The 24,885-nt window shown below is 45.7% G+C and overlaps 1 protein-coding gene across 3 annotated transcripts in view; it reads left to right on the forward strand.

Moving 5' to 3' along the window:
• The first annotated feature begins 1,348 nt into the window (after positions 1-1,348).
• LOC121288329 (forkhead-associated domain-containing protein 1-like) overlaps positions 1,349-24,885 on the forward strand; it is a 124,717-nt gene continuing 101,180 nt past the window's right edge. The window contains exons 1-12 of one of the 3 annotated variants that reach the window (XM_041206869.1): positions 1,349-1,551; positions 2,819-2,929; positions 3,695-3,901; positions 7,652-7,925; positions 12,606-12,694; positions 13,032-13,265; positions 16,131-16,254; positions 17,101-17,231; positions 17,717-17,794; positions 19,835-19,939; positions 21,674-21,781; positions 23,910-23,996. In XM_041206869.1, the coding sequence (XP_041062803.1) occupies positions 2,819-2,929; positions 3,695-3,901; positions 7,652-7,925; positions 12,606-12,694; positions 13,032-13,265; positions 16,131-16,254; positions 17,101-17,231; positions 17,717-17,794; positions 19,835-19,939; positions 21,674-21,781; positions 23,910-23,996 (1,548 nt within the window). In that variant the 5' untranslated portion in view covers positions 1,349-1,551. Of the gene's footprint in view, positions 1,552-2,818; positions 2,930-3,694; positions 3,902-7,651; positions 7,926-12,605; positions 12,695-13,031; positions 13,266-16,130; positions 16,255-17,100; positions 17,232-17,716; positions 17,795-19,834; positions 19,940-21,673; positions 21,782-23,909; positions 23,997-24,885 lie in introns of those variants that run through there. The other 2 variants (XM_041206870.1, XM_041206871.1) reach the window with 2 other exon arrangements.

Below are 24,885 nucleotides of genomic sequence, written 5' to 3' on the forward strand. Positions count from 1 at the left end.
GAGCACAAGAGGGTGACAGAGAGCAGATAAGATCCTGCTTTCCTCCAGGAAGCAACATAAGAGGGAAAGAATTAAGCTTTTCGGCCCCTCGAGCCTGCTTCACCATTCAATATGATCATGGCTGATCTGCCTCAACTCCATTTTCCCTCCCACTCCCCATATCCATTGATTGTCAGAACGGCCAAAAATCTGTCTATCTCAGCCTTAAACACATTCAATGATGAAGCATTTCATAAGCTTCTGGATTAGAGAATTTCAAATGTTCACAACACATTTAGTGGAGAAATTTCTCCTCGTCTCAGGTTTAAAGAGCCAGCCCTTTACCCCGAGACTGTATCCCCATGTTAAATTCCCCAGCCTGGGGGGGAACATCTTTTCAGTATCTGCCCCATCAAGCATCTCCCAGATCTTGTGATTTTCAGTTAGATCACCTCTCGTTGTCCTGAACTCCAAGAAATTTAGGAGGTCCTCCTTTAAATGTACTTTGGCAGATCTCCTCTGACCAGCCCTGTCATCTCCTCCTGCCTTGTAGGTGAGAAGGGAGAGGATACACCAGGCATGGTCCTGTAAACCCAGAGCTGAGTAAGTGTGACATCTTTATTCCCCACATCATCCTTGGAGCTGGAATCTAATTGATAATTTCCTGTCTGAGCAGTTTGGTTCTGTGGATCTGAATATACCAGCTTCATGTCAGGAATTATGCTCAACTCCACTAATTTATAGATAAAAGCAAAATACTGCCGATGCTGGAAATCTAGAACAAGAACAAAAACAAAAATACCTGGCAAAACTCAGCAGGTCTGACAGCATCTGCAGAGAGGGATACAATGTCTTAGTTCTGATGAAGGGTCAGACGGACTTGAAACGTTAGCTGAGTTTTTCCAGGTATTTTTGTTTTTGTCCCGCTATTTGTAATTTTGGTGGGGAGTGGGTGGTAACAGGATATTAAATGATGAGGGTAAAGAACGTGATGGACCCTGGAGGAGCTGGTGGATTGAAACGTTATCCTTACTCTGGCCCTTCTTAAGCTCCTCCATCCTTTTGTCACTTTACTTTCATTGTTTTTATCTCCCTTTTCACCTCCGCTTCTCTTCACTCTATTTAGTTCTCTCCCTTCTTTCTCCTCTCTCTAGTTTCCTATTCAATTCACTTCATCTCTCCCTCATTCTACCCCCTCCCCTTTTCAATCCTTTTGTACTTCACTCCTCACCAGTTCCCCTGCTAAATCCCTCCTTTCTCCTTCCCACTTTCTCCTTCCCACTTTCTCTTTCACACCCCCCGCACCTCTTCCTTTCTGCTTCTCACACCCTCTCCTTTCATACCCTCCCATTCTCCCTCTCGCTCTTTATCCTTCCCTCTCTCCACCTCCCTGCGATCTCTCTCTCTCTCTCTCTCTCTGTCTGGGGGGTGGAGCTGTTGTTTCCATGGAGCTGGCTGAACGCGGCTTCAACACAGACAGAGAGACGGAGAGAGACCCGGGGGAACCGGCCGCCGGCAAATGAGATCTGGACAAACGGTGCGAGAGCCCGGCCAGCGGGTCCCGCAACCCATGTGAGTTCGGCTGAGTGCGTGTGTGTTAGACTGTAATAGCGTGTGTGTGTTGGGCTATAATAGTGCGTGTGTTGTACTGTAATAGCGTGTGTGTGTTGGGCTGTAATAGTGTGTGTGTTTTGTACTGTAATAGTGTGTGTGTTGGGCTGTATTAGTGCGAGTGTGTTGGGCTGTATTAGTGCGAGTGTGTTGGACAGTAATTGCGTGTGTGTGTTGGACAGTAATAGCGTGTGTGTTGGACAGTAATAGCGTGTGTGTTGGACAGTAATAGCGTGAGTGTGTTGTACTGTAATAGTGCGAGTTTGTTTGTTGAGCTGCAATAGTGCGAGTGTGTTGGGCTGCAATAGTGCATGTTAGACAGTAATAGTGTGTGTATTGGACTGTAATAGTGCAAATATGTTTAGACAGTAATGGAGTGCGGGTGGGGCGAGTATGAGCATGCAGACTGGGTGTGAGTGAAGTGAGGGAAGGAGTCGGGGCTGCCATTCTTTAATATTACAGGTTGGATACTTTGTGTGGAGGTTTGGGGACTGGCAGCAAAGACTGGCAGCAATCTCTGGGCAGAGTTGATTCTCTCTTCAATGGATTAAGTAATGAATCCAATTATTGGGAGGAGGAGGGTGAGCAACAATGTCCCCAGCTCCGGTCTAATTACTGATCCTGACCAGGGTGTCAATAGGGCAACATGCTGGCCCCAGCATGTCTGGGTTGGAGATGGCAGGAGTGGGGTGGGGGGGGGGGGGGCGGGTGGGTGCATTGAATCAGCCAGGGTTCCTCTTCTGATTTTCCAGTGACCCTTGTGGGCAGGATTGGGCATGTCTGCGATGCCTTCCACAGTTGGATATTCTGAGCATTGCTATGGACTCAGACATGAAGAATAGGCCGAGCTCACAGAAGTGACTCTGTTGCTGTCTCTCCCAGCACCATGCGGGTGAAATGCAGAGAGAAGCCTGTCGTAATTTTAATTGTCATACAAAAAGCAAATGCAAACACAAACCAATTCTGTTTTTATTTGTTTGCAGGATGTTGGTGACTTTGATAAAGTGACATTTATTGTGGCCTCTAAAAGTTTTGAGAAGATGGCAGGCCTCTATGATAAACTATTATTTTAAACAATAATTATCATGTGCTTGGCCTATTCAAAGGGCTTTTAAGAACCCAGTTTTTTCTGGTATCAAGGCCATAATTGCCAGGCTAGCTCTGCCCTACCAAACCCTGCTGCCAGCTTTGGCATAGAACGGTTAAAGTGTTTCTGCTTTATTCCCAGATGTTAGGCAGTGGCATGAAGGGTTATCTAAAAAGCTCCAATGGGACCTACGCACTTAAAGCAAAGACAACAACCGTCGGGCAACTTGAGGAGTCTGATCTGTGTTTGCAGGTGAGGAACGGTGGGCACTGACTCAATGTGTGACAGCCCTGAGGGGCGAGCAGCTGGGTGGTGTGGAGTTCCACACCTGGCACCCTTTTTAAAACCCAGAGAGTGAAGTGGGTTTGGCAGCACCAAGCGGTGCCAAGTGACCTGCGTCTCAGACGGCTCCTGGGATGGGAAATGAGGTGATGAGGTTTCAAGGTGTGTACTTCAAAAAAAAATTGGCCAAACGCGGGAATTTTTAGGCCTCCCACTGTTTAATCCTCCTGCTATTTGACCTTAAGCAGAATAGGGCTGGTAAGAAATTTGAAGGGGTGGGAGAAGTGTTTTTCTGACTTGTTGGGGTTGAGAATAAGGTGCCTGAGACCTCAATCGTTCCACCTCTTTCACCGTACACGGCTTGACAATGACTGATATTGATCCATTCTGGAGCTTCTTTTCGTCATCTCAATGAGCAAAGTTATGGATTGGTTGCCCTTGTGCATGGAGAGTTGTGGCCACATTGACCCTGGCCCACTCCTTCCTCCTGCAATGGCGCTGATTCCATCCACAACCCACACCCGCTGCCCTCCACTCTCTGGCAAGGTACCAAGCTTGTTTCTCTGTCTGTACTGACTGAGCTATTCTTAGCCAGGACAGCCATGATCATATTGAATGGTTGAGCAGGCTCAAAGGGCTAAATGGCCTGCTCCTGCTCCTATTTCTTGTTGTTTATGGCGAGAAAGACACTGCATAAATGCACTTACACTTTACCATTGAACCTTTCTCTCTCAGAATGGAGGGATTGAAGATCATCATGCTCTGATCAAGTTGAGCGACTCTGAGAACTGTTTCGTTCTCCAGGACCTGAACTCCTCCAACGGGACTTTTGTTAATGACTGTCGTATCCAGAATGCAGCGGTACGACTGGCACCAGGAGACGTGCTACGTTTTGGGGTTGGGGGTGACACTTACGAGCTGGTGGCGGAGACTGTTCCTTCGGTGAGTGAGGTGTCCAGAAAGAAGGCTCTGTGTTTAGAGAATGGCAGCAGAGAATATTCTGCATGAGGGAATGAATCATGTCGGGGTTCCAGCCAGGGTTCAGTGGGTGGCCTCTGAGTCAGGAGGTTGTGGGTTCAATTACCACGTCAAAGGCCAAGCTAAGTCTCCCGTGCAGCACCGAGGGAGTGCTGCACTGTCGGAGTTGCTTTCAGTGAGGCGCCAACTGGAGGTTCCGTCTTAGGCGGACGTAAGAGATCCTATGGCACTATTTCGAAGACCAGTCGGGGAGTTTTCTTGCTGCCCTGGCCAATGTTTATTCATCAACAAAGGTCACTTCATCACATTGTTGTTTGTGGAACCTGGCTGTGTGCAAAATAGCCACAGTGTATCCGACATTATAACAGTGATCGCACTACAAAAAGGTACTTTGCTGGCTGCAAATCATTTTGGGACAGCCTGAGATGGTGAAAAGTGCTCTATAAATGCAACTTTTTCTTTCTTTTCGGGTTAGTGTTCCTCTCCAAAGTGATTATTCTTCATGTGTGTACCATGCCAGTATCGTAAGATATCTGATTGTGCAAAGTGGGAGGGAGGGCACGGAGACAAAATCACGGCCCTGTATTTAACCCGCCTGTACATGCCCACTTTCCAGCCTGGGTCACCGGAGAGGGATCAGGATCGGCCGCCCTGACTAATTTTCCCCATCCTCGCAGTTAACAAACATTGCAAGTTTCAAAAGGCATTTGGTACTCAAAAGGGTTAATCTGCTCCGTTTCATTTCAGTGACGTGTGCCAGTGGTGAAACACTTACTTTGGGGGTTTTATTATATTGGGGTTCACTCCTGTTGCGACTAGTTTACTTTGAACATTCGTCCTTTATCTGAATCAGATTTCACGTTCGCGAGTGGGGAAGCTGAGCTTGCTTGCCCTTCCCCTGCTCAACCAGGAATTCTGAGGCAAAGGTGCTTCCTGAAACACTACCCCAGCCAAGACCAGCTAACCCCATGCACAACGACATTTGAATGTTGTGTGGCTATGATTGTTTCTGGTAGTTTTCACAGGCAAAGTCATATTAACAGACAGGTATGCAGGACCTGGATGAGAGCCAAAGGTTTTCAGCCGAAGTGTAAATTACCGCTCCCTTTGATGCTGCACCATCAAACCTTTTGTCACTGAATCTCTCCCACCCATCAGCCGACCACAGGCCTTCCCCCTTTGTTATTCCTCCCACCCTTCCCTTTTTCGCCTGCTCATAAACGATTACATTTCTAACTTTCCCCAGTTCTGATGAAATGTCATGAACTCGATGGGCCAAGTAGCTTCCTTCTACACCATAATGATTTGGTGGCTCTATGACCTGAAACATTGACCCTGTTTCTCTCTGATGGATGCTGCCATAGCTGCTGAGTATTGCTGGCATTTTCTGTTTTTATTTTAAATTACCCAAATGAATTTATTTAAAAAAATAGATATTTTGATAAAATGATCAATTTTCTCTTTCACCACCCCCCCCCCCCCACCTCTTCCCCCGTTTTCTTGCGTTAGCTGCTCTTGTCAGACCCAGCAGTTTTTTTGGTGGGTCCTTGAGTTTGATCCCAGGCTGTTATTGGTGCTTCCCTAGGACTAGCGACCAGTGAGAATATCCTGTGCTAAAGGTACCCCTTCTCTCACCTTGTGGAAGAGTCCAATGTCTTCTCTGAGTCAGGCCCTGGGATTGGCATGTAACAGATGGTGTGATCTGCCATTTTATGACACCACTTGTATTGTGCACCCACACACATTACTAACAGTTGGGGCATTGTGTTGTAAAGTAAGACTGCAAACAAGCTGTGGGAGTCTTTTTTTTAAAGTCTGGAAAGGCGACCACCAATAGTAAATAAAACAAAGTGCTGGAAATACTCAGCATATCTGGCAGCATCTGTGGGCAGAGAAACAGAGTTAACACTTAGAGTCGAATATGACTCATTTTCAGAACTCAGTCAAAGGAGACTACCAAGATTGACAAATTTGGGAGAGAAGACAAGGTAGATCCAGAAGGATCATTATTAACCTGAACTTTTCAAAACAGGCCAGGAAGATTTTAGTTTCAATCCTTGTTGTGCACTGTTAGTGAATCTCAGCTAAAACGGTGGGTGTATTGCTGCAATTGGCCTCAGCACCTTTGAGCTGAGGAGCTGAACATTGCCCTAAGTTTCCTGCTCCTAATTAGCAGTGGCTTCTATTGAACAATGCTGTGATGCCCCCGATGGTTGAATAGCCTGCAGACAATCTCCATCCCGGTTGCATGCATGAAGAATAATGAGTCAAGTGAGATACCAGAAGGGCTGCCGGTGGCCGTGAAACTGTATCCCATCGAAAGTGAGCAACGGTAAAAGAGAGAGAGAGAGAGTGGAATTTACCACAAACGAAGCCATTCAAATAGTAGATTGTAGCAAAGGCTAACTACACAGAGAGATAGTGAACTTACAATATATTTACAATAATTAGACAAGGAAATCTATTTGACCTGTCTTAGTTTATCATAGAACCATGGAACTTTACAGCACAGAAGTAAGCCATTCAAACCATCATTTCTATGCTGGCTTTTTGCTAGAGAAGTCTCAAACTAACTCCGCTGTCCCATTCTCTCCCCACAGTCCCAATATGCCAGCTCTACCTGTCCCACCCACCCTTAAACCAGCTTATATTTCACCTCTCTTCTATTTTTACTTAGTTCTGTTGAAGGGTCATTCAGACTTGAAACGTTAACTGTGTTCCTCTCCGCAGATGCTGCCAGACCTGCTGAGTTTTTCCAGGTATTTTTGTTTTTGTTTTGGATTTCCAGCTTCCGCAGTTTTTTTGCTTTTGTCCCTATATCTTGTTCTGCTTCAAGTTTTATCCATTTTTTTTCTATTAAAAAAATGCAAAGCTATCTCCCTCAACCACTCCTGTGGAAAAGCATTCCATTCTCCCATTCCCCTCTGCATAACAAAATTCTTCTTATCTATTGTCCTTTCTCTCACTTGGAGAAATTTTTAAATTGATGATCGCTCACTACCGACCCCCAGCCGGGCGAAATATTCTTTCCCTAACCATTCATACCATTTAAAAACCTCACTTAAATTTTCCCTTGGCCTTCTCAGCTCCAATAGAAATAGCCCCAGCATATTAAGTCTCTCCTCATAACAGTTGTCTCCCATCTCTATTATTATGTCCAACTATACACAATACTCCTAATAAGGCCACCGGGAATTGCTAGCTTTGTGAGGAACTGGAAGGTGCATCTCAGCTGGAAACTGAATCCTAGTCTGGTGCATCCCAGGGCACGGTGTTCCTCAGTGTTAAGTCCCTAAAATGGAGTTGGGAATTGTGAGATCCTTGTGAGATCTCCGCTCTGTCCCCCTCCTTCCAAAGTGTAAAAAGCCCAAAGGTTAACCAAGTCCTCCCTAATGACACAGATGATTAACACAAGGTTCAGAACGCTCTTCTCTGCCCCTCCTGCAACACAAGAATGTTTCCTTTGTGACTCAGTGACCACAATTGGACACAGTGTTCCAGGCGTGTTCTGTCTAGGGCACTCCACTCTGATTTACACCCTAATGTTGGGTGTCCACAGTTTGTTGTTTTAATAGGTTTGCTAATTATTGCTCAACCTTAGTTGGACATGTTGAAGCAAGTGTTACATGTTGCTAAAAATGCTACCGCTGCCTATATATGCCAGTAAATGTTTGCCAGTCTGAAAGTTGCTTCCTTTCTCTCCCCTCCCCTCAGGTGTTCTGTCCTCCAGTCAGTCAGCGATCAGTGTGGCCTGGGCACCTTCAGCTAATCGAGGACTCAAAGCCCTACTCTTGCCCTGTTGCAGCCTCTCAGCTTCCTGCACTGTCCACTCAGAGCTCCACAAGTGCGCCGAACGGATGGATTCAAGGAGGCAGTGCAGCAGTTCCCCACCCACCCCTGAGAAAGCGGGCAGTGAGTGCGGGCAGCAGGCGGGTGACTGGCAGCTACCCCACTGACATCAGCAGCAGCCCACCCGCTGTCAGACGAGGTATAAGTATTAATTGAAAATGGGCATTGCAACTGATACAATCACATCCTGTCATCACCGACTGGGGCCAAAGTTTACATGGGCACTGTCCCCTGGCTGCCATGTACCCAAGGACTTAGTGCTAGGCCCACTTTTGACCTTGGTATCCCTAGATGCTAAAAATATCCAAAAAGTGTCCCAAAACCAGGGCTCAAGAGGCAGCAGATGTTGCACTTGTTACAGGGCAAGATCTCTGAAGATGCAGTTCAGCAACTGTAAAACCAGTCTCTATGCTGTTCCAGAAAAAACTAACCCTTCCCCACTGTTGTACAATGTGCCTGCATGCCATTGTAATGTAAAGGCGTTCGACAGAGCAAGGGTTAATGTGGGACTGGAGAACAGCACTACCCATGGTATGATGTATAGAGTCACATGGTAATAGGCAGAGAGAACAGTCTAGAAAGAACACTCTAGAAGCAGCCTGCATGGGGAAACAGCACCATGCATGACAGTAACCTGGGATCTGTAAATAGTTAAAGATTAACAATAAACAGGTTCAGGTTTAAATATGCAACCCTGCAAGGCCTTCTCATCAATGAGCCACAGCAGCTGACACCATGACACAACATGGTTGGCAGCAGTGGGAGGTCCTAAAAGATATCACATCAGCGGTGAGGCAGCATTTTAAACAATGAATGCAGAACAGTATCCTAAGGTGTGAAAAACTAAAAGCAGCTGAAGCCCAACTAGAGAGAAGTGCACCTCAGAAGAAAACTTGAAGAAATAGTTGAAGAAGCTTTGCTGCAGGCTTAGAAGTTGAGAATTCGACCAGAGTGAGCGAAAGCCCATTGCAAGACCCCACGTGGCGCCGAACAAAAATAAAAAGTGCTTAGATCACAAGATGGGTGAGCAAAACTACAAAAATTGCAAAACCCTGAGTAACGCAGAGTCAAAGAACCTGGTCAGTTCACGAGATGGTGAGCAAAATTACGAAAAAGAAGCTGTACTCACATTATAGAATAGATGGCAGTCTCAGGGCTCAGCAGAGCGCAGCAGTGGTGGCTGTGGCGCACTGAAGTTTTTTTTTAAAAAATTGGCCAGCAGAGTCGAGCGAGAAACCCGCAGGGCACCGTTTTCTTTAAAAAAAAGGGAAAAAAGCCTGCAGAGTCTAAGAGAAATGGAGCTCCTTTCAGTCAGGATAAAAAGAACAAAAAAAAAAGAATTGCTGCTGCTCTCCAGAGTTGAAAACAAACAGCATTGGGTACAAAAAAAGCAAACAAAATCTGCAGAGTTGACAGCTCATGGCTTTCAAAAAAAAAGCACAGTAATCTAGGATCTGTAAATCGTTAAAGATTAACAATAAACAGTTCATGTTTAAATGTACAAATCTCAAGATTTCATCACCGAGACATCTAAAGAACTCAAATTGCAACACCCGTCCCTCTCCCATACTCTCCAAAAGGCCAACAAAGTCACCTTTTACAAATGCAAAACACTGCAAGAGGCTGGAACTCAAATAAAACAGAAAATGGTGGAAATACACAGCAGACCTGGCAGCTTCTGTGGAGAGAGAAAACAGCATTAACAGTTCATGTCTGCGACCTTTCATCAGGACCTTTTAACTTGGAGGCTGTGTGAATAGATCTTTTTCTGTTTGTGCCATTGTCCTGAATGACACCAGAAAGCGTGGCAAAAATTGAGAGCTATGAGCCCAGATTTGCACTGAGTTCAGTACCAGGCAGGAAAAACCTGTTTTACCCGCCGCCGGCTGCAAGGGCAGCTTTTCACACTGTATTGTCCCAAACCTGCTGCATTAATAATGTATTCCAGTGATATACACCATTTCAGCAGACTCCAATTCACCTGCCACACCGTCACCTCGCCGCTTCGTCACCCCAGACACTGCATTTAAAGTACAGACACTCTCTGTTTCCAGCCCAGAGCTGCAGGCCATGATAGGCAAGAAAACTGCAGCCCTCGAGCACCTTTTGGATGCCGTGGAGGCCCGCTGTGATGTCCTCTACCCACCCTGTGGCCAGAGTGGAGGTAGCAACATTACCACTCTGGCTTGGTAGGTGATGGTAGTAATGATCAATGCCAATGCTGCACGGAAGAGGTTAGCCATCCAATGCAGATAGAGGATGAATAATCTCATCTGTGCCACCAGGGGGTGGCAACCATCTCATAACTCTAAACTCACACACTCAAGCCCATCACACATACACTGGCATCTCACTCACTGCCAGCTCAAGGGACACCGCCACTCACTCTCTCACACACACACCCTCACATCTCCATCTGGCCTCATCTCCTCTGAAGACTGCCTCCTCAGCCCTCAACATCTTGAGGCCACTTGCACAGATCAACGTGTGCCCCTCACACACACCCTGGGATACCCACTTCCCCAGTACAGCCCTCTCCCTGCAGCCTCTTTCTTTGCCCAAGGCCATTCCCCAAGCAAGCCCTAGCCCTGCAGCCATTGAAAGGCCGCACACACGTGACTGATCTGGTAGGTAGAGACCTGCCCGTGAGCCCCCCTAAAAGTGACTTGGCGCTGTCTGTGAAGCCTGGCGCTGAAGACTGCGAGTGCTGCCCGGAGCAAGGTAGGCAAACAAAACCTTGAAGTCCCGAGTGAAGTGCAGCCCACCAAGTGCACATTGCTTATGTGCTGTTGTGAAACACGTTGGTGTGTTTTCCTGGCGACGTGAATGGATGATCCAGCAAGGGGCGGGGTGGGGGGGGGTGCGGGGTGGCGGGGGGCGCGTGGCAGTGGGTTGGGGGGGTAATGAGCCCGGTGGGCTGGTCTTATAATGATATGCAGATGTATTACAATGAGGTCCACGACATCACATGGTGGGAAACGCAACCCGCCATCTGTGGGCTGAGCAGATGATTGTAAAATAGTTTCACGCCATCGTGAAACCAATTGCACCATATTCTCTGCACACACCTGACGCCAGCGGGCATGGAAAATCCTGGTCCTTGTCTTTTAAACAGCTGCAAATGCACAGGAATTCCAAGCATGTGGCTATTTCGCTGTTCTAGCTGGCATTATATATAATTCGACAGCACATGATGCCCAGCGTGTCTTGGAGCTGCTTTTTCTCGCAGCAGTGTCCACTGAGCATATTGTACAGTTGGTTAGCAGGAACTTGACTCCACGTTGTATGCTGCAGCTGTTGTATGAGGAATATTTTCCTCAAGTAGCTAATATTCAACAAAAATAAATTGGATATCAATATAAGGCACTATTCGAGTAGCTGGGCCTGTATCTTAGTCTTTTCCCTCCCTCAGCTGGTCAACACCACCAAAGACCGATCACTCATCTCACAGCTGTCTGTGGGGAGACATTTGTGTAGTGGTTATATTGTTGGACGAGTAATCCAGAGACCCAGGCTAATGCTCTGGGGACTTAGGTTCAAATCCCACCATGGCAGCTGGTGAAATTTTAATTCAAGTAATAAATCTGGAATATAAAGCTAGTCTCAGTAATAGTGACCATGAAACTATCTTCAATTGTTGTTAACAACCCATCTGGTTCACTAATGTCCCTCAGCAGAAGGAAATCTGCCTTCCTTACCTGATCTGGCCAATGTGTAACTCCAGACCCACAGCAATGTGGTTGACTCTTGACTGTCCTCTGAAATGGCCTAAGAAGCCACTAAGTTCTTGGGCATTTAGGAATGGGCCTATGCTGGCCTTGCCAGCAACACCCACATCGTATGAAAGAATAAAGACAATGTGTGCTGGATTTGCCCATATAGCAACAGTCTCTGTGCTTGGTGAAAAGAGTTTTGTAAAAGATTTTTGATAGCTTTCAACGGATGTGATTGTGCAAATGCAAATAGGTTATTTTGAAATTCAAAATATGCACATATCCTCATCACAACGTTACGGCATGGAAAGAGACATTCAGTCCATCATGCTGGTGCTAGCTCTTCAACTGGAACTACCCCAGTTATTGTGAACTGCACTCTGTTGTTATATAATAGAGCATAATATCCATTTTGTACACCGCAGCATCCCCCACATTCCCACAAACTGTAATGAAATGAATGACCATCTGTTTTGGTGGTGTTCATTGAAAGAGGCATGTTGGCAAAATGGGAAAACTCCTTGTTTTGCTTTAATGTGGACCTGAGCAAGCCCTTGCCCTCAATCTAACATCTTGTCCATCAGAGAGCAGCTCAGAACATGCAGCATTTCTCTCAGTATTTCCCCAGAGTGTCAGCCTTGGTTATGTATCAAGTTGTGGATTAGGGTTTGAATTGCTACCAGTGGGTCAATAGATATTGCATTGTCCCTATTGAACTGAAACCCTCTTCTCCCCTGACACTGGCATTCTGCACATCCCTTGCACTTTGCACTTCTTGAACGCTGAGGCCTCACTGATCCTGTGACACTAAGCCCACCCTTGCCTCCCATTCTTCCATTGACAGCCACTCAGGCACAATGCCAATGGAGCTCTTTCCCCTCCACCGGCCCACCTCCCTCTGTATTCATAATCCTTCTCAAAAGACTCCGCTTTAGCTTTGCCCTTGTTTCCTATCACACATTCTCCTCCCTTTCTCCCATGTTCAATGTCCACCCTTTCCCTCTTTATTATAAACGATGTGAGATATCTTTGCAAGCGGGGAGCTGTATAAAAGTGTTGTTATTGATGGTGGGGATGCCGATGATGTTTTTACCTCTCATTACCAGGAGCCTGGACTAACACCCCAGGTCGATCTGTGGGAAATGGGGTTCCTATATTTACTCCTCAGACTCTGGAAATGCTCCTACCTGAGAAGGTGAGATGTGTCTGCCATTCCTGCCCAAATGCTAACACTAACTGTCCAGTCTGTCCTTTATAATAATGAGGTCAATGAGTCATTAGTTAATTTTCTTCTCCTTACTGGTTAAGTGTCTAAACCTCTGTTTTTCCCCATTCCAGTTTTTTTGTTTCCCTACTGTTATTTTGGGCATGAGTCATGTGAAAGGCCCTATTTAAATGCAGGTCTGTCTTTCTTCTTGTTAACTCAGGACAGGTTGACCCTGTAAGTTCATTGTTCGACTTGATCCAGTTGTATCAAGGCATTCTCATTTATCAGTTGGTTATGTTTGTGCAAACTGTATTATCATTTGCAGGAGCATCAAATCCTCAGAATGGGGGATGAAATCAGCCGCCTAGTTATTTTTGAAAGTGAGTCCAAGCATAAAGACGCCATCATTATCAGCCTGCGCAATGAAGTCGCCGCCTTGAGACAACAATTAGCCCAGACGAGTCCCAGCCAGAATGACCTGGAAATCACTCAGCAATTGGTAACACTCGGCTGCGACATCGATGCTAAACAGGAGCAAATCGAAAAACTGAAAGAAGAGGTACGACACTTGGAATGTTTTGACCGTGCACTTCACTGTTGTGTGGAGCATTTAGAGTGAATCCGGGAGAAACCTGTCCTTGCTGCCCCACGAGCAAAAATTGCCATCGCTTTCTGGACAGCAGGTGTCAGCCGTCATTATCCAGAGCTTGGTTTTGACACCACATTCAACTAACTTGTTCAAATGCAGGTGTTGAATTCCTGCAGTGACCTCAGTTTGCTCGCTGGGGATCAGGAACAACACCTGGAAACAACTTAAAGCAAAGTATTCACATTAAATGCTCATATTGAGGTTGACAAAATCTTCTTGTTTACAGTCCTTGATTTCACTTTTAAAATATCAATAATTCACATTGCCACCTCCAAGTCTGCCAGATATGCCCTTTCCAAATTAAATAGGAGCAGGAGTAGGCCATTTGGCCCCTTAAGTCTGCTCCACTATTCAATAAGATAATAGCTGATCTGATGGAGCCTTAACTCCACTTTCCTGCCTGCAGCCCCCCCTCCACCCCCCCAACAATAACCCTTGACTCCGTTGTCAATCAAAAATCTGTCTAATTCAGCCTTGAATATATGGCCCATCCTCTACTGCTCACTGGGGAAGAGAATTCCAAGCACTAAGGACCCTCTGAGAGAAGAAATTCCTCCTCATATCTGTCTTAAATGGAAGACACCTTTTTAAAATTCTGCCCCTTAGTTCTAGATTCCCCCATGAGAGGAAATATCCTCTCAGCATCCACCCCGTCAAGCCCTCACAGAGTCTTATACGTCTCATTTGTTTGAACTCCGTTAAGTATAGGCCCAACCTGCTCAACCTTTCCACATAAGACAAACCCTTCATCCCAGAAATCAATCTAGCGAACCTTCTGTGAACTGCTTCCAATGCAAGTATGTCCCTCCTTAAATAACATGGCCAAAACTGTACACAGTACTTCAGGTGTGGTCTCACCAATACCCAATGCAGTTGTAGCAAGACTTCTCTACTTTTATACTCCAATCCCATTTGCAATAGAGGTCAACATTTAATTTGCCTTTCTAATTACTTGCCGGACTTGCATGCTAACTTTGTGTGATTCATGTACCAGGACACTCAGATCCCTCTATATAGCAGAGTTCTATAGTCTCTCTCCATTCAAATAATAGTCTACTTTCCTATTCTTCCCGACAAAGTGGACAACCTCACATTTTTCCACATTATACTCCATATACATATGTATAATATATATTATACTATCCAACAGTAGTCATTGAATGGAAATCAGGTGCAGCTCCCCTAGATGATTTACCTTTCCCTAGCCCAGCAATGTTTAGGCTAACTGTATAAACTGCTGCCCAGGCTGAGATCCACACAGACCAGTGAACATACATATGAACAGTGGTTAGGAGTAGCAGTTGGCCCTTTGACCCTGCTCCGCCATTCAATAAAATTGTGGCTGACCTGATTTTAACCTCAACTTCACATTCCTGCCTACCCCAATAACCTTTTACCCCTTGCTTGTCAAGAATCTATCTACCTCTGCCTTAAAGATATTCAAGGACTCTGCCTCAACCACCTTTTGAGGAAGAGAATTTCAAAGTCCCTCGAATCTCTGAGAGAATTTTTTCCCCTCATCTCTACCCTAAATGGGCAACCCCTTATTTTTAAATGGTTCTAGATTTTCCCACAAGAGGAAACACCCTTTCCACATCCACCCTGTCAAGACGCCTCAGGATCTTATGGGTAGAATTTACCCCCTGTTGGGAGGGATGTTCAGGAGTGGGCGCGTGGAGGTGCACGTCCGATCAGCGCCCCCGAACGGGGGTCCGCCACCATTTTACATGGGCGGGTCAATTAAGGCCCGCCCAGTGTGACAATTAAGGCCTGCCCAGCATGACGTCCACAAGGAAGTGCTATGTGCTCCCTGTGCAGGCGGGGGGGGGATTCCCTGAGCCAAGAATGTGCTCTTTTGCGCATGTGCGCCAAAGAGTGCACAGATCTCCCTGTGGCTAAGTGCTGACTCAGGGAGATCGGCTCCACGTTAAAAAGTGGTAAAAACAGGAATATAAAAATTTCCCTGACATGTCTCCTCATGTGACACTTTCACATGAGTTGGGACATGCCCATCATTTTTAGTTGCACTTATATTCAATTTTTCAATGGATGAGGTTTCATGCTTTTTCCAATGCCCGCCAGGGCTCCCAGCCTGCCCGCCAACCTTAAGGTTGGACGGGCAGGTTCGCTAATCATGTTAATTACTTTGTCAATGGCCTCAATAGACCATTGACAGGTCGGCGGGCGCACAGCTGATTCGGCTGCACCCGCGCCAACCTGAAAATGGAAATGAGGTGGGGTGATGTCAGGAGTTCCACCTGACATCATCCCGCATCATTTTACGTGTCGGCAAGCAGGCCCTGCCTCCCGCTCACCAACTGGGAAACCCTGGCCATATGTTTAAATCAAGTTGCCTCTTACCCTCCTAAACTCCAGCGGATAAAGCCCCATCTGTCCAACTCTTCCTCATAAGACAACCCACACATTCCAGGTATTAATATAGTAAACCTTCCCTGAATTGTTTCCAATGCATTAACATCCTTCTTTAAATAAGAAGACAAATACTGTACACAGTACTCCAGGTGTGGTCTCACCAATCTCCTGTACAACTGAAGCATAACCTCCCTACTTTTATATTCAATTCCCTTCGCATTAAACAGTAAAACTCTATTAGCTTTACTAATTAATTGCTGCACCTACATATTAGCCTTTTGCGATTGTATCTGGTAACTCCTGATCTCTCTAATTTGGTTGTTTGTTGAATTCAAGTTGTGCAGGGTGAGGGTGGGCGCTGACAAAGGATGATGAATAATTACATTGTCTCTTTGGTTAAAGATTACCAAGCTTCAGAAGGGCTCCAGTGAGGTGATGCGGCATTCTCTGACTGAGAGAGATCTGGAGATCACTAAACTGAAAAATGAAATTGGAAAGCTGAAGAAGGACAACAATATTATCACAGGTAGGAGAGCAACTTCGTCCACCAGCTAGGAAATGCACTCAATCCGTGGCAGAGGGGTAATGCACTATGTCAGTGCCAGGCAGGTAACTGACCAAGTCATTGCCAGGTGGGCAACAGGCTGGATTAGTGCCAGGTGAGCAATGGGCCAGGTCACTGGCAGGCGGGTAATAACTTGCAGCTCAAATTAAACTTTGGTCCAGTTTAATGCTGCCGAACTGCTTCCCGCCCATTCCAGCTGTGAGGTGAGCAGGAAGTGCAAAAAATGTAGTGCCCGGAGTCCATCCCCTGACAAAAAGTGGCAGTATTGGCTGTGGGGTAATGGGTGTGGGGGGTGGGGGTGGGGGGCTTCCTGCTCCCTGATTGGATTAGGGAAGGTGGGGGGTGTAGTGTTGGGCAAGGCGAGAGCAGAGCAAGGGAGGACTAAGCTTTTCTGGTGGATCTCCAATCTATTTCACCACTGCCATTGTCCCTGACAGGACACTCACTGCCCTGTCCCCTTCAGACTGTCAAGTAAAAATTGCAGTCAGGCCCTGATCATATCGTCTGGACCCAATATGAATATGTTAAAAAGGACCCGTGGCTTTGGACAGGGTTTCTTGCCACCGACTGAGGTACAGAGTCTGTCAGCTCCTGGTGGTTAAGTTACTTAGGTGCCCTTAACAGCCCATTTGCCTGGTTTCCTAATGGTCACAGTAGGCTGAATAACAGACCATGTCGGTGTGACAGTCGGATTAGGCAGGTATATCACTAGGCCCCTGACAGAGGCGTTAGTCAGAGGTGCAGCAGAGCAAGTGAGAAAATCTTGTTCCAAGTTGTCTTGATGGTTGTGTGCTCATCCTTGGACAGGACTGGTGACCAGCTTACAGCGTGAGATCACTGACAAAGATCAAAAACTGCTGCGGGTAAACTCGGAGGGAGAGAAACTGAGGAAAGAAATCCAAGACAAAGATGGTCAGTTGGCAGCCATGTCAGCCAAGGTAGGCACTGGAGCTGGAAGCAAGGTTTTGGGTGGGGGGGATGGTGGTGGTGAGTGGGGTGCGGCGGGGGGGCGGGGTGCGGGGGAGCATGATTTAAAAAGGTAAAAGTGGATTGAAGTAGAGGATCAGCCATGACCTTATTGAATGGTGGAGCCAGCTCGAGGGGCCGAGTGGCCTATACTCCTGCTTCTATTTCTTATGTCCTTACGTGAAGGAAGCACAAGGCACTGAGGCCAATTCTTACTCCTCAATTGCTTCCCCCACTGTGATCAACGAATTCAACTCAGTCCTGAGATTGAACGTGATCCACTTTGTCCTCTGTGGCTCAGCCAGTCGCTGGGTAAATGAGTTTGAACATCAGGAGAACACTTGCATTTTCAACGTAGGCCTGAAAATTTGAAGCTGTCCTTCCCGGATAATACTTGAATGCATCCCTTTCAGTCCTTTGGCATTAAGTATCTAATTAACTATCCTTTCTGATTCAGTTTTCTAGAATGAGAGAAACCAGGGACAACCAGGAAGAGCTGGTGAGCAAAGAGAAGGAACTGGTGACCCACAGGCATGTGAGTGAAACCTGGAACATGTGTTGGCGTTTGATGGGAGTTTTTAGGTTCATTTTGGTCATCCCCTCTTACGAGGAGAGATTGAGGAAACTGGGCCAGTATTCTCTAGCGTTTCAAAGAATGAGAGGTGATCGCACTGAAACTTACGAAATTCTTACAGGGCGTGACAGGGTAGATATGGATAGGATATTTCCCCTGGCTGGGGGGAGATCTAGAACCAGGAGACATGGTCTCAGGATAAGGGGTAAGCCATTTAAGACTGAGATGAGGAGGAATTTCTTCACTCAGGGTAGTGAATCTTAGGAGTTCTCTACCCCAGAGGGCTATGGATGCTCAATCACTGAGCATGTTCAAGACAGAAACTGACAGATTTCTGGATACTAATGATGTCACAGAATATGGAGACAGTGGGAGAAATGGCATGGAGGTGGATGATCAGCCAAGATCTGTTTGGATGGTGGAGCCCATTTCCTATGTTCCCTCCTCACATTTCCTGCCTTCCTGTATTGAAGATGCAGGTTCTTGTTGTAAGTGTTTTTGTGGCTTGCTTGATAGAGCTCCTGCCCCTGAGTCACAAGTTTCTGTGTTCAAGTCCTCTTCCAGGGCTTGACAAAAAATCTAGACTGCAATTCCAGTGCAGTACCGAGGGAGCACTGCACTGTTGGAAATGCCATCGTCTGGATGAGACTTTAAACCATCTACCTGCTTGGGTGTCTTGGGGAGGCAGTGGTATTGTGGTATTAACACTGACCCAAGGGAATGCTCTGGGGACCTGGGTTCAAATCCCACCATGGTAGATGGTGAAATTTGAATTTAATAAAAACCTGGAAACCATGAAACCCACCTGGTTCACTAAACCCATCTGGCTTCCTTTAGGGAAGGAAATCTGGCCTACATGTGACTCCAGACTCACAGCAATGTGGTGGACTCTTAAATGCCCTCTGAACCAGGGCAGTTACGAAAGGGCAATAAATGCTGGCCTAGCTAGTGATGCTCACATCTCATGAATGAGTGTTATTCCCACGAGTGTTACCCCCAATGTCCTGTATATCTACCCCTCAATCAACATCACCAGAACAGATTATCTGATCATCATCATATTGCTGTTTGTGCTGTGTGCAGGTTGCCTGTTGTGCAGTGTTTTCCACATTTTGAAGTTGCAAAGTACTTCATTGGCTGTAAAGCACTTTGAGACGTCTGATAGTTGTGGCAGGCACTATATCAATACAAGTCTTTCTTTTCATTAACACACACACATGACAAATTCTTTACTATTTTAACACGACCCATAGCCCTTGAACGGTACCAATGATAATTTGTGGTTCTAGCCTCCAGTAATTGAGTTTTATTCCACTGGAGCATTGAATGGGCTCAGCCTAGGTGGTTCTGCTCACACCTGGTAATCGTGTTATGGTCATGATGTTTTGAGGCAAGAGGAAGAGGGGAACACCAGGAAGAGGGAAGGTGAGGAGTTGGATGAGCTGTAGTGCTCCTAATGGCACATTTGAAAGCAAGGTTGTAGGGGAGCTCAGAATAGCACCAGGCAAGGATGCATGGTACAAATCAGACTTAGGTTTAAAGGAAATTATTTCTTTTACGGGGTGGTACATAAGGAAAAGACTCCCACCAGTGGCATCTTAGTGTTTAGATGGTTAGGACTTCAAAAAGGAGCTGAATAAATTGATGCTTGGAAGTGGAATGGAAGGTTGGAGATCAGCTAAAATACTTCATGGGTATAAGTCAGGGGGATGGTGATGGGGAAAATATTAGCTGTGATGAGGAGGTAGCAGGCCAGGGTTTAATAGTGGAGATGCGAAAATGGATGAATGTTCTGGAGTCTTTCCACTGAACAGTTCCTCAGGTGGTTATCTAGGCTGGGGCAGTCTAGGGCAGATTGTACATGGTCTACAGGAGGAGTGGGTTCAAAGAGCCAAACAGACTTTTCTCAGACTCTGCTTTCTGACATTCTACAAAATTAAATAAGACGAGAGAATTTAAGTGAAGGAGGGAAGATTAACGCCACTTTTGTGTTTGTATCAGAATGTGAAACAACTGGAGAGTCGAATGAAGGAGCTGGAGTCTGAGGTCAAGCTGCTCCGCAGTCAACAGGATGACATGAAGAGCAATATGTCTGAGGAGAAGCGGGTAGGCACCAAGGACTCTTATTTATTCAATAACTTCCACCAGAGAAGCTGCCTCATGCTGGGATACATTTCCATCAGCGCTGTTGCCCTCCAAAACCTTCCACCCAAATGGCCTTTCTTCAAGTCTGAGCCCCAACATTGAGTGTCATCAAGATATTTGACTGTTGAGGTCATTGTTGTACATCTGGATTCTAGGCAGGCTTGTACATGCATACACGCACGCATACACACACACACACACACACACACACACACATACATACATACATACACACACACATAACTACACACATATATACACACACACATGCACATATATATATATATACGTACACATACATACACACACACACATATATATGTAGAGACACACACATATATATATACGCACATGTCTACATACACACACATATATACACACACACACTTATACACACCACACACACACATATATATATATATACGCACATCTACATACACACACATATATACATACATATACACACACACACACACACACACCCCTGACTGATTTTCTTCCTCCAACGTTTAGCCCTGAATAGCTGAGGCCACTTGTAGCTGTTGGTGTGGCTAAAGTCAATCAACTAAGCACCTTATATTCTATGATTAAATTGCCCAGGAATGTCATTTTTGGGCAATTTAATCATAGAATATAAAATGCTTGGAAGAACATGAAGCTCTGAAGCTTGAAGAAATGCACGAATGTGGCCAATATAAGTTACCCACAAGTTGGTTAATTATAGATGATATAATATGCATCAGATACCCTGATTACAGAGTGAGAGCTGGATACGTTGTTTCTAATGACCCAAACTTGGGAATTCTAATGACCCAATGGGAAATAAACTGATTAAATGCAGGTGAAATTGGATCAAGGCTCAGATAATGAGCTAATAATAAACGGAGAGACCCACAACAGTCAGCCCTCAGCGCAGTAATTATATCAATAATCTAGGCCTAATATTATTGACTTGACCATGTCCATCATAAGAACATAAGAGAGATAAAGATGAATAAAAGGCCATCATGCAACCCAACAAATCTTCTCCCTGCAGTAACCCAACTTTCCCATTAGGCCAAGCCCCTCCAGCATTCGAACTTGTCACCAAAGCTCAGCTCCCCAGAACCCCAATTCTGCCGTTGAAACTTATCCAGGATTTGAACACACAATCCAGCTGACACTTCGAAATCAGTACTGAGGGAGTGCTACATTGCCAGCTTTTGGATGTGATGTTTCACCAAGTTCCCAGTTACCTGTTATTGTGGTCCAGATGGGTATTCATGATCCCATGGCAGTACAGGAAGTTCTCCTGGTGTCCTGATCAGCATACCTTAACCAACAACACCAGAAGCAGATTCAGTGGGCAGCTATCTCATCGTTGTTTGTGAATTCTTATTGTCCGTGAAATGTCTGTTGCATTTACCTACATAACAATACCGAATGCATTAACTTAATATGTGTGAAGTGTTTGAGACATATCTGATGAGGCCTGTGTAAATGAAACTTTTCTTTTATCCTTTCATGGGATGTGGGCGTCGCTGGGTAGGCCAGCATTTTTGTTGCCCATCCCTAATTGCCCTTGAGGAGGTGGTTGTTCAGCTGTCTTCTTGAACTGCTGCAGTCCATGCCTCTTTCTTTATATCCTCTGTTCCTGGCCCTACTTTCCTGGATTATTTTGCACCAGTTTACTGAATTGCTGTTGCTTTGTTTCAGGCCCAAGAACAGCTCCAGGATGAGCTGGAGAGGACCAGGCTACTGCTTCAGGAGATGGGCCGAAGGGAGCGACTGGTGAGGGTCAATCTGGAGCAGGCCCAAGCCAAGGTTAGAGAGAAAGCTATCATGTTTACACAGAGACTTGCAAGCTCAGATTCACAACTGAAACACACGGAACTGGACCAATATCTGGGGAAGGCCAGAGTGGGAGTGGCTTCAAGAGCCCCGCTGTAGGATTGGCCAATGGCTGACAGGAGCTGGATGCAGCCAATGTGCCAAAATGCCTCAGTTGGTGGTTCTTGCTCAGAAGAGGTGCTGTGTCCCAAGGATATTAGATCAGCCTGCCTTACTGTATCACTGTCATTTTGTGCTCAATATTGTTGTGGCTGACCTTCCAACTCTTCGTAAACTTCAAAACTCCACTGCCTGTATCCTAACTCGCCACATGACCCGTTCGCCTATTATCCCTGTGCTTGTTGACCTGCACTGGCTCCTGGTCCAGCAACATTTTCATTTTACAATTCTGACTGTTGTTCAGATCCTTCCATGGCCTCACTGCTCCCTATTTCTGTAACTTCCCCCAACCCCTATAACCAATAACGACAACTTGCATTTATACAGTGCCCTTAACACAGGAAAACATGCCAACAATCCTCCAAGATATCTGGACTCCTCCAGTTCCGGCCTCTTGAGCATCCCTGATTTTCATCATCCCACCACTGGTGGCCGTGCCTTCCACTGCTTAAGTCCTAACTCTGAAGTTCCCTCCCTAACCCTCTCCGCCTCATTACCTCTCGCTCCCTTTTTTAAGATGCTGCCTATAAACCTCCTTCTTTGACCAAGCTCTTGTCCTAATATTTCTTTATGTGGCTTGATGTCAAATTTTGTTTGAGAATGCTCCTTTGAGGTTCTGTGGGATACTTTACCACTTTATGGATGCTATATAACTACAAGTTGCTTTTATCACTTTTAGACGCATTAGGACTTGGGCGCATAGTCAAGGCTGCAGGGCAATACTGAGGCAGCTTTACATTGTTGATGGTGCCATCTTCAAATGAGATACTAATCTAGGTGTTGTCTGCATGGTCCCCATAGGCTCCATGTCAGTGTCACCCTTGTAGGAAGGTCAAACTGTTTCCTTATCGGCAAATATGCATCTGCACACAGCAAGGCTCATAGGAGTGTAGTAGGACCTCGGCAGCTAGCACAATGTCATTGACCTGGGTCAGCTTCTGTTGAGTTGCATGTTACCCTTAAGGATGAAGTTGTGTGTCATTGGCCAGGATGGTTAAACCTAGGACGTAATTAGCCAATGTCACCCAATCAGTCACGTCATTGGGAAAGTAAGTTTGCATTTATAATTACACCTCTTAGGGTGTCCCAAAATATTTTGCATCCAGTGGATCATTTATCCTCTTCTGGGGAAGAACATAACTAGAGGCCATTAATATAAGATAGTCGCCGAGAAATCCTATGGGGACTTCAGAGAAACTTCTTCACCCAGACAATGGTGGGAATGTGGAACTCGCTACCACTGAGACTGAAGTGAATGGTTTAGATGCATTTAAGGATAAATTAGACAAGTGTATGAGGGAGAAGGGAATAGAGGGTTAAAACGGTAGGTTTAGATGAGAAAGGATGGGAAGAGGCTTGAGTGGAGCAAAAAGACAGGCATAGATTAGTTGGGCTGAATGCCCATTTCTGTGCTGTGTAGAGTGTAATTTCTTTTATTAAGTTGGTCTATATGGCCACCAGTTCTCACACAGCAATATCCCAGAGTGAACACAGTTCTTTTGAATAATTTAGTGATGGCTGGGGAGGAATGTCGGTCAAGACGCCCAGGACAACTCACTGCTCCTCTTCAAATATTATTGCGTATCTTTATTGTCCGTGTGAGTCACTTTTTACAGGAGACAGGGCCTTAGTTTGATGCTTCATTTGTAGGATGGCTCCTCCAGCAATGCAGCACTCCCTCTCTACACCACAGGAGTGTCAGCATAGATTAAGTGCTCAAGCCCTGGAACGGAACATGAACTCCACAACCTTCTAACTCAAGCCACCAGGCTACCACCTGAACAAAGCTGACACTTAAAGTAGAGTTTTCAGTTGCTTTTTATTTAACCTGTTGAAAAATTTGCATGCATCAGGGTGAGATCTTCTTGGCAATTAAGCTGTAATAATGAACTTAAGTATGTTTCCCAATGTAATCCTAAAACAACCTGTTGTACTTGTGCAGCTGGAGCGATTCCGAAGTCGAATCATGCAGACCACATACACTGCTCCAGGAGTTCAATCTCCTGAAGAGGCTCTTTCAGATGAGCAGGTGGGTTTCTGTTCTAATAGCAATGTGTCCAGTTATTTAGTGCTGTACAAGGGCCAGAGGAAAGATCAGACCCTAGTGTGCATGGGGTCTCTGGTCCAGTAATCTGAGATACACACAACTGTCCAATTCATCAGTGGCCAGTTCATACTGGGAAACTGCTTTCGCTCACTCTGGTTTTCATTGCGCTGAAAAGGCCTTGTTTGTACATGTTTTGGCAGATTCAGCAATGTGAAGCCAGGTGTCCCTAATAGCGAGTGCCAACAGTCCTTAGCCATTACCTGCAGTAACACTTTGTGTTTTATGCCACTTCATTTGTGAATTCATTTCATAGGGTTCCACTGGCTAAGGCAGTGAGTAACTGAACCATGAAGATTTGTAAGGTCCCGGCTTCGATTCCTGCTCTGTTTTGGGGTGCTGATAAGGGTGCTGTAATCGATCTACCGTTAGAAATGGAGAAGGTTCCAGCTCCGTTTGTAGCCCTGTCACCTCTGAATCAGAATGCTGTGGATTCAAGTCTCGCTCCAGAGTAATAATCTAAGCTGACGTGACCAGTGCAATACCGAGAAAGTGCTGCAGTGTCAGAGATGCAGCTTTTGAAATGAGATATTAAGCTGAGGCCTGGCCTGGCTCCTCTGATCCGAAGATGCAACTGGAAGAGCAGAGCAGTTCTCCCAAGTATCTTGGACCATATTTATCCCTCACCCAACATCACTAAAAAACATTATCTGGTGATTATCTCATTGTGTGAGCTTGATGTTTGTAAATTGGCGACTGTGTTTCCTACACTACATGAGTGCATATCAAAGTATTTCATTGGCTGTAAAGTGCTTTAGGGTGTCCTGAAGTCAGGAAAGGTGCTATGTAAATAAAAGTTTTCTCTTCTGATCAT

The sequence above is a fragment of the Carcharodon carcharias genome, chromosome 15 (assembly GCF_017639515.1).
Source record: "Carcharodon carcharias isolate sCarCar2 chromosome 15, sCarCar2.pri, whole genome shotgun sequence".
NCBI lineage: Eukaryota > Metazoa > Chordata > Chondrichthyes > Lamniformes > Lamnidae > Carcharodon > Carcharodon carcharias.